This window comes from Piliocolobus tephrosceles, chromosome 11 (assembly GCF_002776525.5).
Source record: "Piliocolobus tephrosceles isolate RC106 chromosome 11, ASM277652v3, whole genome shotgun sequence".
Classification (NCBI taxonomy): Eukaryota; Metazoa; Chordata; class Mammalia; order Primates; family Cercopithecidae; genus Piliocolobus; species Piliocolobus tephrosceles.
The window spans coordinates 55,474,935-55,490,496 of NC_045444.1; the positions used below are offsets into that span (position 1 = coordinate 55,474,935).

Sequence of the window (15,562 nt, forward strand, 5' to 3'; positions counted from 1 at the left end):
CTCTGTCGCCCAGGCTGGAGTGCAGTGGCCGGATCTCAGCTCACTGCAAGCTCCACCCCCCGGGAGTCTCGCTCTGTCGCCCAGGCTGGAGTGCAGTGGCCGGATCTCAGCTCACTGCAAGCTCCACCCCCCGGGTTTACGCCATTCTCCTGCCTCAGCCTCCCGAGTAGCTGGGACTACAGGCGCCCGCCACCTCGCCCAACTAGTTTTTTGTATTTTTTAGTAGAGACGGGGTTTCACCGTAGTAGCCAGGATGGTCTCGATCTCCTGACCTCGTGATCCGCCCGTCTTGGCCTCCCAAAGTGCTGGGATTACAGGCTTGAGGCACCGCGCCCGGCCGGCATATTTTGGATATTTTGCCTTAAATTAGATTTTCTGTGAGGCAGCATCCTCTTTATACAAAGGGAGAGTGGAAGCCATTCATAATAAAGTACTTCTATTAGGACATTATCTGGGGTTAATTCTTTAGTAGTTGCCCCTTTTAGTTTGGCTTTTTTCCTTATTAGTTTATAAGTAGAGTGTTTAAACATAAATATAGCATACTATTTTTAGAATCCCAGTGTACTAAGATGTCATGAAGGAACACATAGATAATTAATGCAGGTGACCTGAAGAGTTTGTTGCAAGTGTTTCTGTTGCACTATGGCATTGCATGTTTTTTGCTTTTATTTGTTTATTTTTCAGACAGAGTCTTGCTCTGTCGCCCAGGCTGGAGTGCAGTGGCACGATCTCAGCTCACTGCAACCTCCACCTCCTGAGTTCAAGTGTTCTGGCGCCTCAGCCTCCCTAGTAGCTGGGATTACAGGCGCCCACCACCACTGGGTAATTTTTATATTTTTAGTAGAGACAGGGTTTCACAATGTTGGCTACACTGGTCTCAAATTCCTGACCTCAAGTGATTCGTCCTCCTTGGCCTCCCAAAGTGCTGGGATTACAGGCGTGAGCCACTGTGCCCAGCCTGCTTTTTGCTTTTTTTTTTTTTTTTTTTTTTTAAGATGGAGTCTCACTCTCTTGCCCAGACTGGAGGGCAGTGGCGTGATCTCAGCTCATTGCAACCTCCATCTCCTAGCTGCAAATGATTCTTCTGCCTTAGCCTCCTGAGTAGCTGGGATTACAGGCATGTGCCACCAAGCCCAGCTAATTTTTGTATTTTTAATGGAGAGGGTGTTTCACCATGTTGGTCAGGCCCAAACTCCTGACCTCGTGATCTGCCCACCTTGGCCTCTTAAAGTGCTGGGATTACAGACGTCAGCCACCGCACCTGGCCCTTTTTGCTTTTAATGTTAGGACTAAACTTCAGTTTTTACATTGCTTAAGTGTTGGTGATTTTCCCTGCTTTAATGCATAAGTGGTCACCGTATGAACTTGGGGTATTTTTATTTCTGTAGGGCAAAACTTGCATCTTGAAATTTACTACAGACAGTATTCAGAGAAAACTGCTGTTTTTGGGAGTTTGTACTTCTAGCAGCAGACAAAACTTTTGAACTTTGTTTTAGAATGTTGGCTTAAAATGATCACACACTTATTGAAATTTGATTATATAACACTTATAAAAATCAATCTTTGATATTAAAATGATTATTTTGAAAACATGAATGATGGCCAGATGTGGCGGTTCATACCTGTAATCCCAGCACTTTGGGAGGCCGAGGCGGATGGATCACCTGAGGTCAGGAGTTCCAGACCAGCCTGACCAACATGGAGAAACCCCTTCTTAACCGGGCGTTGGTGGCGCATGTCTGTAATCCCAACTACTTGGGAGGCTGAGGCAGGAGAATTGCTTGAACCCGGGAGGTAGAGGTTGCGGTGAGCTGAGATTGCGCCATTGCACTCCAGCCTGGGAAACAAGAGCGAAACTCCGTCTCAAAAAATTAAAAATAAAAATAAAAACATGAATGATTCCTTAACTCATTTTAAAAATGAATGAAGTGTATTTGTGTGTGCATGTATATATACTAAGCTCCTATTAGTTGTTGTGTACATTTTAGCTTAAGGTTTATTTATAATTAAACCATTGAATCATGGTTATATGGCGAAAAGTAATATTAAGCCATTATGTGGAATGTTTGTGAGTAAACTGGTTTTTACCGTGAAATTGTAGAAAGTACTAAATCAGAACTTTTGCTTTTTTCTGTTTGTGAACTTGAACCAGTCATTTCATCTCTTTTGTCCTCTTGTTCTTGATCTATAAAATCAGAAGATTGGACCAGATTATCTCTTAGAGTTCCTTGAAACTCCAAATGTTCTTATTTTTTTACATAGGAATTACTGGATTGAATAATGGGGTTAGAACTGTGTGTATATATCTCTGAAAACAGTGGGGGTAAATTTTTTTTCCTTTTTGTTTTCGGTTTTGGTAAATTTATTACTGTAAGAACTTAGATAAGGCTGTGTGCGGTGGCTCATGCCTGTAATCCTAACACTTTGGGAGGCCGAGGTGGGTGGATCTCCTGAGGTCAGGAGTTCAAGACCAGACTGATGAACATGGAGAAACCCTGTCTCTGCTAAAAATACAAATTTAGCTGGGCATGGTGGCACATGCTACTCGGGAGGCTGAGGCAGGAGAGTCGCTTGAATGCAGGAGGCAGAGGTTGCAGTGAGCCGAGATCGCGCCATTGCACTTCAGCCTGGGCAACAAGAACGAAACTCCCTCTCAAAAAAAAAAAAACTTAGATAATTGCAAGTACAACATTAAGAGTATTAGCCGTGAGTTCCCACTTAGTATTTACTTTTGTAGTTTGGTACTGACATAGATGTATTATATTTTTATGTTTCTCAGATCATATATATAATAAGTGCATAATATCCTTATTTAACACTGAATTAGGCAACATTATGGGTTATCTCTGTAAGTTTTCTAGATGACTTAAGAATTTCAGAAGTGTCTGTACACTGTTAATCATGTTGTTACCAGTGCAGTGGTTTGCATCAGGGTGATTTGTGTCCATCAGAATCATCAATGGAAAGGACACTATATGAAATAGCATAATTGTCTTTCCTAACACTCACCTCAGAATGTTAGCGTGTTTTTGCTTTATTCATTAGCAACTTGGCATTTGTAATTATACTCAAATGTTTTTGACACAGTGCATTTTCATTGCACTGAATGGATTGCACCATTGCACTCCAGCCTGGGCAACAAGAGCGAAACTCTGTCTCAACAACAAAAAAAAAAAAAAGAAAAGAAAAGAAAAAAGAAGCAAGCAGTACATTTAAGAGGATAGGCACTGCATTATAATAGAGTCTAGTTCTGTTCATGTCTCAATTAACATTCTTTCTAGTTGATAACATCCCTGTGCTTGGTGTAGAAGATACAAAGGTTTGGAATTGTTGGAGTTTGTAAGAGAGTAACATTTAACAAGGGAGGATCATTTAAACCTTAGAGAGTCAGGGCCGGGCGTGGTGGTTCATGCCTGTAATCCCAGTACTTTGGGAGGCCAAGGCAGGCGGATCACGAGGTCAGGAGATGGAGAACACCTGGCTAACATGGTGAAACCCCATCTCTACTAAAAATACAAAAAAAATTAGCTGGGCATAGTGGCAGGTGCCTGTAGTCCTAGCTACTCGGGAGGCTGAGGCAGGAGAGTGGTGCGAACCCGGGAGGTGGAGCTTGCAGTGAGCCGAGATCGATCCACTGCACTCTAGCCTGGGCGACAGAGCGAGACTCCGTCTCAGGACAAAAAAAAAAACCTTAGAGAGTCAGAGTGAAGCTCCCAGACAGTGAACTCTGGCTAACTAATTATCTGGCTAATTTGCATCTTAAAGGACACGTGGTGGGAATCAGTGAGGAGAATCGGAAGGGGCAGAGACTTGCTTGGCATCTTAAAGTTAAAAATAATTTACTCAGACTAGGCAATATATCTACAAAAAATTTATAAAAATTAGCTGGAGGTGGTGGCTTACGCCTGTAGTCCCAGCTACACGGGAGGCTGAGGTAGGAGGATTGCTTAAGCCATTGCACTCCAGACTGCGGTGAGCTGTGATCATACCACTGTACTCCAGCCTGAGCGGCATAGTGAGACCCTGTCTCTAAAAATAGAATTTACTTTCTGTTCTTTCTAGATTAGAAACTCGGTGCTCTGCTGACTTCCTCATAATGTGTGAAACCTCCAAATAACTTGTAAATATAATAAAGTTACTGTGTGCCTACTTAAAAATGCCATGTCCACTACTATATATTTTAATAGTTAGTGCCTATATTTTTGTCCTCTCATTTAGTCATGTTATTTTAGGATTAATATGGAAAATATTTTATGTATGAAACTACAAGAATACGCTTTTTTTTACACATAAATTGATTACCTCTTACTGATATTTTTTGTGAAATGTATTTGTTGCAGAAATTTATAAATGATAGCACTTCCTGATATTTTTAAATTGTATTACCTTATTATTGAAATACAAAAGTGACTATATTGTTGATAAATATTAAAAATAACATTTAATCACCTGCATAGAAAAAACAATATAAGTATTAAAAGCTATAGCTAAGTTTTAGAATTTTGTGCGTTTTGTATGATTTTTTCAGTGAGCTTATTAGCTTTATTGCTTATCTTATTAATAAGATGTAGTTTCATTATAAAAAAATAGATTCAGTATATTATACTTAAATTTCTGAAGGAGTCAGGCAGGTGAGGTAAGTACATGAGGTCAAGTAGACAATAAATTCTAACAGCTAATAAGCAATAGCTAGAACTAGGTCAAACTAGAACATATATATGTCATCTATTGGGAGCAGGCTATGCTGATTGCTGTATAGAAATGGGGCACAGTGCCAGATACGGTGTTTTTTTTTTTGTTTTTTTTGTTTTTTGAGACGGAGTCTCGCTCTGTCACCCAGGCTGGGATGCAGTGGCCGGATCTCAGCTCACTGCAAGCTCCGCCTCCCGGGCTCACGCCATTCTCCTGCCTCAGCCTCCCGAGTAGCTGGGACTAGAGGTGCCTGCCATCTCGCCCAGCTAGTTTTTTTTGTAGTTTTTAGTAGAGACAGGGTTTCACTGTGTTAGCTAGGATGGTCTTGATCTCCTGACCTCGTGATCCGCCCGTCTCGGCCTCCCAAAGTGCTGGGATTACAGGCTTGAGCCACCGCACCCAACCATCTCTTTTTTTAAAAACATACAAAGACAGTAATATCATATACACTTCTGTACCTTGCTTGTTTGTTTGTTTTAAGTAGAAACAAAGTTCTCCCTGTGTTTCCCAGGCTTGTGTTTCAGTCTTCCTGCCTCAGGTTTCCTAAGTGCTGTGATTATAAGCCTGAGCCACCATGCCTGGGCAACTTTTTTTTTTTTGGATACAGGATCCCACTCTGTTGCCCAACCTAGAGTGCCATGGCATAATCTCATCTCACTGCAACCTCTGCATCCTGGGCCCAAATGATCCTCCTGCCTCAGCCTCCCAGGTAGCTGGGACTACAGGCACCATGCTCGGCTAATTTTTGTATTTTTTGTAGAGGCAGGGTTTTGCCATGTTGCCCAGGCTGGTCTCGAACTCCTGGACTCAAGCAATCCACCTGTCTCAGCCTTCTAAAGTGTGAGCCACTGCATCTGGCCTTTTATTTTTCATTTAATAAAATAAGTTAACATGTACAGATTTTAGGAAATAGTTCTCCCTATCTTGGAGACAGCCGTACATAAACAGATTGCTCTTTCTTTTTAATAGCTTTGTACATTCTACAGGTATACAATGGTATACCTGATTTATATTTATTAAATTAGTTTGTGTTATATATCATAAATTATATATACATTAAATTATAAATATTTATATAAATATAGGCTTATATTTATATAACCTATCCTTGATGGACATTTGGGTTTACAGCCTTTTACTACTACAAATGATGGTACATTGAATAACCTTGCACATATCTTATTTTGCAAATGTGTAAGGATGTACATAAAGTAAATTCCTAGAAGTGGAATTACTGAGTCAGAGAGTATTAAATGCGTTTGTAATATGGATGTTTGTTGTCAAATTGGCAATCAAGTAATTCAGTTTATCCCTTCACCAGCAGTAACAATGAATAAGGTCAACATTTTTTATTTTTGTCAATCCAATTGGTGAAAAAATGTTACCTTTGTAGTTTTAATATGTAAGATTATGATTTCTCATAGATAGTATTTCATTTCATGGGGTATTTTTTAAGTAATTCTTACTACTGTACAATTACCTTTTTTCATGTGGCATTTAGCAATTTTTTTATGTTTTAAAAAGCTTATTTTCTTAGACAGTCCATACTTAACTATTGTGTTAGACATTTAAGTTGTTTGTGCTTACTGTTATTTAAAAAAAAAAAAAACCCAAGTACTATTTTATTTTAAATGGTTGCCTTTACAGATATTCCAGTACATAGAATTAGTAAAATGTTAAAAGGTACAATGAATATGAATATATTCAAGATTCTTGGTTTGTAATGCCAAGTTGCTTAACAAAATTGCTGGTGCCTTTTATGTTTTTTTGTTATTTCACTTTTTGTGAATTCTCTGCTCATATACTCTTAGGTGTCCTTTGAATTTTAATTTGATAGATGGACAGTGAAAGGTTTTGGTTGTCACAGTGACTGATATTTAATAGGGCAAGGGTTGCCTAAGGTTCTGCAGTGAGTTGGATAGCCCTATTCAATGAATCGCCCTAGTGCCCCCATTGCTAAGCACTGTTATACAGTAAGAAAATTAATATTCTCAGCAACTATAACAATGTATTTTCCCCAATTTTTTTCTTTTTAATTTTACATAGACAAATAGAAATAATTTTTTTCATAAGTTCAGATCTGTTTATCTCCATTATTTACTTCATTAGTGAATCTAAAAAGCTATTTAATATCCAGGGTTCAGGTAAATATTCGCAAGTACTTTTCTTAGTTTCTATTTTATGGAGGAGGTACACATTTTGTGAGGGGAAAAAAAATCATTTTTTTTTTTGAAACGGGATCTCACTGTGTCACCCAGCTGGAGTACAGTGGCTTAATCTTGGCTGACTGCAACCTCCGCCTCCCTGGCTCAAGTGATCCTCCCACCTGAGCGTCTCCAGTAGCTGGAACTACGGACGTGTGCCACCATGCCTGGCTGATTTTTGTATTTTTTGTGGAGACAGGGTTTCGCCATGTTGCCCAGGCTGATCTCGAACTGCTGGACTTGAAGCAATCTGCCTGCATTAGCCTCCCAAAGTGCTGGGATTAACAGGTGTGAGCCACTGCTCCCAGCCTCCTGAGCTCTTTAAATATTAAACAGCAGCACTAGTTGAGTACCTCTTATCCAAAATGCTTTGGACCATATTATTGCTGATTTCTGATTTTTTCAGATTTTGGAATGTTTGCAATATACTTACCAGTTGAACCTTCCAATTCTGAAAATCCAAAGTGCTCCAATGAGCATTTCCTTTGGGTGTCTTTTTGGCACTCAAAAAATTTCAGATTTGGGGTTTTCAGATTTAGGTTATCAATTTTAAGTTGAAAAACTAATACATGGACATATTCTTATTGCAAAAATTCAAACCTTATACATAAAGCTGAAGGCCCCCAGTGACTTCCATTCCTAGACTCAGTCCCTTTTGCAGAGATTCTGTGAGGAGTTTGGTATATATAGTATTCTCAAGATCTCTCTCTGTAGAAATAGGGTATTATTTTATGATGTTAAAGGAAATACTTGGGCCGGGCGCGGAGGCTCAAGCCTGTAATCCCAGCACTTTGGGAGGCCGAGACGGGCGGATCACGAGGTCAGGAGATCGAGACCATCCTGGCTAACACGGTGAAACCCCGTCTCTACTAAACAATACAAAAAACTAGCCGGGCGAGGTGGCGGGCGCCTGTAGTCCCAGCTACTCGGAGGCTGAGGCAGGAGAATGGCATAAACCCGGGAGGCGGAGCTTGTAGTGAGCTGAGAACTGGCCAGCCGGGGCGACAGAGCGAGACTCCGTCTCAAAAAAAAAAAAAAAAAAAAAAAAGGAAATACTTACGTACAATTTACTTTTTTGTTTCTTTTGAACTAAACAGTAGCTTTCTTGGCCTGTGTTACAATGAAACTGCCATATAGTACTTACGTACAATTTACTTTTTTGTTTCTTTTGAACTAAACAGTAGCTTTCTTGGCCTGTGTTACAATGAAACTGCCATATAGTATTAAATAGCATTTTATACCATAATTTGTTCAGTTTCTCTCCTATTGTAAGATATTTTGAGTGTTTCCGTATTTTTGTTGTTACTACAATTTTGCATTCTCACTTATGCCTGTCCTCTCACATTTGTTCATTCATTTAATAAATATTGATTTCTTGTCATATGCCAAGCACTGTTTGAGCACTAAGAATTGAGAAGGGAGTAAGACTGAAAATTCAGATTTATCACATCATGGAACTTGAATTCTAGTGAGAGAAGATGGATATAAAAATTGAATACCAATTAGCAAGAAATGCTTGGAAGAAAAAGCAGAATAAGAGGATATAAAGTGTTAGGAGGATGAGAGCTCCTTTCTTGAATACAGTAGACTAGGAATGGGCCTCTATGAGAAGGTGATTCCTGAGCAACAAGGGGATGAATGATGTGAAGATGGTTTGAGAGCATTCCAGGTGGAGGGAACAGCAAATGTAAAGGACCTGATGAAAGAGTAGGCTGTGGGATGTTGGAGGTGGGGAGTGGGGGGTAACTCAGCAGGATACCAATGTAGCTGAAATAAAGTTGAGGAAAATATTAGAAGATGTTAGGAAATGAAGTTGAGGAAAATGCCTAGAGGTGAACAGGAGCTAAAATATTTAGAGCCATATAATTGAAATTACAGTAGTCACAAGCCACATGTGCTTTTTGAGCACTTGAAATGTGGCTAGTCTGAATTGAGATATGCTTCAAGGATAAAATATACAATGGATTTCCAAAGACTTGTACCAAAAAAAAAAAAAAATCTCAGTAACATTTTTGTTTATTATATTCTGAAGTGGTAATAGTTTGGACATACAGGTAATAGTTTGGACATCACTAATCTGAAAATCTGAAGTCCAAAAATGGAAACTTTGGGGCCGGGCGCGGTGGCTCAAGCCTGTAATCCCAGCAGTTTGGGAGGCCAAGACAGGCGGATCACGAGGTCAGGAGATCGAGACCATCCTGGCTAACCCGATGAAACCCCGTCTCTACTAAAAAATACAAAAAACTAGCCGGGTGAAGTGGCGGGCACCTGTAGTCCCAGCTACTGGGGAGGCTGAGGCAGGAGAATGGTGTAAACCCGGGAGGCAGAGCTTGCAGTGAACTGAGATCCGGCCACTGCACTCCAGCCTGGGCGACAGAGCGAGACTCCGTCTCAAAACAAAAAAAAAAAGGAAACTTTTTGAGCATCAGAATTGAAAATTTCACACATAAGTACTTAATACAAACTTTGTTTCAAGCACAAAATTATTATTTAAATTGTATAAAATTACACATACAATTCAGGCTATGTGTATAAGGTATGGTATGTTTGAAATATAAATGAATTTTGTGTTTAAACTGTGTCCCATCCCCAGGATATCTCGTGTATGCAAATATTCCAAAATTCAAAAAAAAATCTAAAACACTCTGGTTCCAAGCATTTCCTCTAAAGGATATTCAATCTGTACATACTGAGTTAAATAGAATATATTACAATTAGCCTGTTTTTATTTGTCAAAATGTGGCTACTGAAAAATTTTAATTTACCTGGGTGGCTCATGTTTTTATTGAGCAGTGCGGGTCTAGAGCCTTAAAATCCATGCTAAAACTTTTCAGATGAATAGTAAGACAGTTTTAGGCAGGGGAATGATATGATAAGATTTGTGTTTTAAAAGAATCATTCTACTCTGGCTATTTTGTGGAGAAGAGGCAGTGTAGAATTAGGAGTAAAATAAGAGAAACCAGTTAGGAGGCTGTTGGAGTAGCCTAGATAAGAAATGATAATGGTAAAGGTAATGAGAACTTTTGGGATAATTTTTGAAGCTAGAGCCAAATTACCTTCCTAATGGTTTGGATAATGAGGTGTGAGGGAAAGTAGAACCAAAGATGACCCCCAGGTTTTCAGCCTCAGCAGTTGGCTTGAGCAATGATAATGTTTACTGAGTATTCAAGGGAATGGAGGTAGAAGAATAAAGAGTTTTGTCTTAGATATATTAATTATTTTTAATAAAGTAAATTTTTATTGAAGTGTAACATGGCATACATAGCATATGAAACTGTCATTTTTAGAGTCCATAATTTTGGATACTATTTACACTTACTGCCTTTGTTTCTTCTATACTTTACCTTACCCTATCATCTTCCACCAAGTATTACAATTCAGCTTTTTAAATCCTTAAAATAAATGCCTTATCAAAATAATATCTGTTAAATAATAGCTTTCTGTTATGGAAATAAAGCTGTTACACAGAATATCTCTTTGGTATTTTTTGTGTCTATACTAGCATATTAGTAAAGGCTGTTGCTCATAATCAGAAAGTACCCTCATGTAAAATTGAATGTTGTGCTTTTACTCAAAATGTAAATCTACCACATATACTATTTGAAAATACCATACTGTCGTTAAAATACCCCACTTTTTCTTCTTGTATGATTTTGCTTCTTAAAAATCTCACATTTTAATCAGAACTCTCATTTTTGTTTTCTAGGAGCACAGGGATCAGTTGTCCTTGGTTTTTTTTGGTCTTTTCTTCATTTGAAGGTAATCTGCTTATTGAGTTCACTAATCATACAGAGTGAATACAATTTTCTGTTTGGGCTATTAATCTATATTCTGGTTGATAAATAGAAAGTTGATTACGTAATAATGGTTAAGGCTTAACTTTCAAGTCTTTTCTAGTTGCTTCACAAAATGCCATCTAATCTCTAAAAAGAAAGCACTAATAATCCATGTGATTTACCTCATAGAAATAAATATCAAAATAAATTCAAACTATATTTCTAATTTTGTTTCACAGAATTTTTTTTCCAGAAATTTGTGAAAGATCTTTGCTATTTTAGTCTGCTTGTCTGAAACTGTAATTTACTCATAGATTAAGTATTGGAGCCATGGGAATAAAGGTTCAGCGTCCTCGATGTTTTTTTGACATTGCCATTAACAATCAACCTGGTAAGAATATTAGTTAACATTTATAAGTGGGTGTTTAATATTTTAAATTAGTAAAGAAGTTTAAACCAACTACCTTCTTTTTCAGCTGGAAGAGTTGTCTTTGAATTATTTTCTGATGTGTGCCCCAAAACATGCGAGAACTTTCGTTGTCTTTGTACAGGTTTGTTCACATTTTCAACTGCCCTAATAGTAGTCTCAGTTGACTGTGGTTTGCTTTTTTTTTTTTTTTTCTTTTTTTTAAGAGACAGGATCTTGGAACGTTGTCCAACTGGACTAGAACTCCTGGGCTCATCAATCCTTACACATAAGCTTCCTCAGCTGGGATACAGGTGTGAGCTTCCATACCTGGCATAGCTTGCTTTAATTTTTTATTTACTCTATTTTAGATTTCTCCATGCATATTATTTCTTTTCTCTTAACATGAAGATTACACAGCAGTGACTAGGGCATGAAAGTAATTCTTAGAAATATTATGACTGGGCATGGTGTGACTGGGCATGGTGGCTCACATCTGTAATCCCAGCACTTTGGGAGGCCGAGGTGGGTGGATCACTTGAGGTCAGGAGTTCAAGACAATCCTGGCTAACATGGTGAAACCCCGTCTCTACTAAAAATACAAAAAATTGGCCAGGCGTGGTGACTCACACCTATAATCCCAGCACTTTGGAAGGCCAAGGCGGGCAGATCACCTGATGTCAGGAGCTTGAGACCAGCCCGGCAAACATAGTGAAACCCCATCTCTACTAAAAATACAAAATAGCAGGTGTGATAGTGGGTGTCTGTAATCCCAGCCACTCGGGAGGTTGAGGCAGGAGAATCACTTGATCCCTAGGTGGAGGTTGCAGTGAGTCGAGATCGTGCCATTTCTCTCCAGCCTGAGCAACAAGAATGAAACTCCGTCTCAAAAAAATAAAATAAATACAAAAAATCAGCCGAGCATGGTGGTGTGTGCCTGTAGTCCCAGCTACTCTGAAGGCTGAGGTGGGAGAATTGCCCAGGAGGTCGAGGTGGCAGTGAGCCAAGATCACTCCACTGCACTCCAGCCTGAGCAACAAGAGAGACCCTGTCTCAATTGAAAAAATAGAGGCCAGGCGCGGTGGCTCATGCCTGTAATCCCAGCAGTTTGGGAGGCCGAGGTGGGCGAATCACTTGAGGTCAGGACTTGGAGACCAGCCTGGCCAACGTGGTGAAATTCCGTCTCTACTAAAAAAAATGAGCCAGGTGTGGTGGCAGGCGCCTGTAATCCCAGCCACTCGGGAGGCTGAGGCAGGAGAATCACTTGAACCCAGGAGGCGGAGGTTGTAGTGAGCCAAGATAGTGCCACCGCACTGTAGCCTAGGTAACAGAGCTAGACTCTGTCTCAAAAAAAAATCCGAAAACAAATATTAGTTTTAATAGTATATTATTTGAGATTGATTTCTACATTCTCCAGAAATACATAGGTGATTTTTTAAATGAATATTTTTTATGAAAATATGATTTTTTTTAGTCTATAAGGTTCAAGAGAGGCATATTTACATTTATTTTGCTTTCATACTCCTTTGATTTCCTTTCTATTAAATGTCCTAATTTTTTATCTCTATAGGTGAAAAGGGGACCGGGAAATCAACTCAGAAACCATTACATTATAAGAGTTGTCTCTTTCACAGAGTTGTCAAGGATTTTATGGTTCAAGGTGGTGACTTCAGTGAAGGTGAGAGTTGGAAAAATCATGTATTATTTTCTGTTAAATATCACAGATCTCAAAGTTAGACAAGTCCCTAGAAGTTATAGTCCAATGTTCTTGTCACACTCACTCCATTTAATCTTTGGTCAATTAGAAGTACTCATAGAAATATGTAAAAGAAGGAAGCTCATAGGCTGAGCATGGTGGCTCATGCCTATAATCCCAGCACTTTAGGAGGCCAAGGCGGGCGAATCACGAGGTCAGTAGTTCAAGACCAGCCTGGACAACATGGTGAAACCCTGCCTCTCCTAAAAATACAAAAATTTGCATGATGGCGTGTGCCTGTAGTCCCAGCTACTCGGGAGGCTGAGGCAGGAGGATTGCTTGAACCCGAAAGGCAGAGATTGCGGTGAGCCGAGATCGTGCCACTGCACTCCAGCCTGAGCGACAGAGCAAGACTCTGTCTCAGAAAAAAAAAAACCGAAAGCTTATAAAAAATAATTTTGCCTTTGACAGATGAATTAATTTCAGAAATAGTCTTCTGGATACAAAACAAAACACTGCATTCATCTCAGTAATCTGTCAAGTGTATGTGTTTGATTTTGTCACAAGTGGTAATCCTTACTACAATAACATTTTTACTTTTTTATTGTAAAAATATCAAAACTACTTTGAAAACACTTTGAACAAATGTTAACCTGTTGCAAGACCTACATAATCATAATTAGAATCTGAAAGTTCTTTTTTTAAATAAAAATAGTCTTTGTCACATTCTTATTATCATAGCATAGGGGAAAGAGAAATTTGGGATCTTGTCATTATTGACAGTAATATCTTTTATGATTTTCTGCAATCTTTAAATATTGTTAATTCAAAATTATTTAAAAATCTACTTTTTAAGAAGTATTTTGTTTAGGTATCACCTTTGAGGCGCTTGTTATCTTGAGAGTTAAAAGAGTATGTTTTTCATTTTTAGGAAATGGACGAGGAGGAGAATCTATCTATGGAGGATTTTTTGAAGGTAAAAATGTTTACATTTATATTATGTTTTAAATGTTTTCTCTTTTATTCTATTTTATTCTATGGAATCAATAACATTATTCATTAAAGTGTATACTAATGTCTAGCTGCCTTCAACTAATCTGAAAGTTAATTTTCTGGTAAAAAATTGCTTTTTGTAGAGATGGGGTTTTTTCCTTCTTGGGACATTTTTACAACATATGATTTGAAAGGGTTTCAATGATCTGTACTTAATTCTTAGAATTTTAGTACTAGAATAGGAACTTCCATAGATCAATCTTAACTTTTATTAAAGGAGATTCAGCAATATTTCTTACTAACAACATCCAAATTTTTAGGTCATTTTTTCTATGAAAATTTTAAAAAATATCTTTGATACTCTAAAATTTAATTGTATCTTTTCCAAAAATTTAAGTTTTCTTGCTAGAATTTTTTTGTTGATGTGAAGACCATTTGGAAAACTATAAGCATATTTAATGTGGAAATAATTTAATATTTTTCATCTTTCAGTTTTGACATTTAGTGAAATTTTATTTAAAATTCTACATGATTTGTTCTTAATATTCTAACCCAAGTTTGGAAAACAGGTTCCTCCTTTTGCTATGGCATAAGTGATGCTATGACAGAGGTTAAGTTAATGAGTCCAGACTGAATAATACTCTGTGTGCCTCTTTGTGCTCAGAAACGAAACTATTGAAATGTAAAAGAATCTAATCTGGACTCTCTTAGTTTTTTTTTTAAGAGATGGGATCTCACTGTGTTGCCCAGGCTGGAGTGCAGTGGCTTTTCATGGGTGTGATCCTAGTGCACTTTAGGTTCAAGCTCCTGAGCTCCAGTGATCGTCCTGCTTCAGCCTCCTGAGTAGCTAGGACTACAGCCACAAACCACTGTGCTCAACTGTTTCTTGCTTTTTTAAAGATAGTTTCATTTTTTTAATTTAAATAAAGTGGTATTATCTTTTCCAAAAATGTGAAGGACAAATATAAATGGAAAAGAAGGGAATTGAGATAGTATTTGGGTTTTATAAGCAAAGAATAGAAAATTAATAATATTTGAATCTACAAAGATGAGAGGGGAGGCTGGTCTTGGTGGCTCATGCCTGTAATCCCAGCACTTTGGGAGGCCAAGGTGGGCGGATCACGAGGTCAGGAGATCGAGACCATCTAGCTAATATGGTAAAACCCCGTCTCTACTAAAAATACAAAAATTAGTGATGGTGGGCACCTGTAGTCCCAGCTACTCAGAAGGCTGAGGCAGGAGAATGGCGTGAACCCGGGAGGTGAAGCTTACAGTGAGCTGAGATTGCACCACTGCACTCTAGGCTGAGTGACACAGTGAGACACCCTCTCAAAAAAAAAAAGATGAGAGGGGAAATTGATTCATATTTGATTCTCTTCTTTCATAACCTAACTTTGTTGTCTAAAGAATACATCAGATATAAATAGAAGTGAAAATGAATTTTTTTTGGAGGTTACACCTATAATGTAACTGAAAACTTTACTTCTCTATAGACGAGAGTTTCGCTGTTAAACACAACAAAGAATTTCTCTTATCAATGGCCAACAGAGGGAAGGATACAAATGGTTCACAGTTTTTCATGTAAGTATTTATTATCTGATCATTTAAAACATCCCATTTTTGGGCTGGGCACGGTGACTCATGTCTGTAATCCTAGCACTTTGGGAGGCCGAGGTGGGTGGATCACAAGGTCAGGAGATCGAGACCATCCTGGCTAAAACAGTGAAACCCCGTCTCTACTAAAAATACGAAAAAATTAGCTGGGCGTGGTGGCGGGTGCCTGTAGTCCCAGTTA

The 15,562-nt window shown here is 38.5% G+C and overlaps 1 protein-coding gene across 4 annotated transcripts in view; it reads left to right on the plus strand.

The window, feature by feature from the left end:
• PPIG (peptidylprolyl isomerase G) overlaps positions 1 to 15,562 on the plus strand; it is a 51,827-nt gene that overhangs the window by 2,766 nt on the left and 33,499 nt on the right. For 2 of the 4 annotated variants that reach the window (XM_023189681.1, XM_023189683.2), the window contains exons 2-7: positions 10,603 to 10,655; positions 10,987 to 11,063; positions 11,149 to 11,223; positions 12,649 to 12,756; positions 13,706 to 13,750; positions 15,261 to 15,348. In XM_023189681.1, coding sequence (XP_023045449.1) covers positions 11,003 to 11,063; positions 11,149 to 11,223; positions 12,649 to 12,756; positions 13,706 to 13,750; positions 15,261 to 15,348 — 377 coding nt within the window. In that variant the 5' untranslated portion in view covers positions 10,603 to 10,655; positions 10,987 to 11,002. Of the gene's footprint in view, positions 1 to 10,602; positions 10,656 to 10,911; positions 11,064 to 11,148; positions 11,224 to 12,648; positions 12,757 to 13,705; positions 13,751 to 15,260; positions 15,349 to 15,562 lie in introns of all 4 variants that reach the window. The other 2 variants (XM_023189680.1, XM_023189682.2) reach the window with 1 other exon arrangement.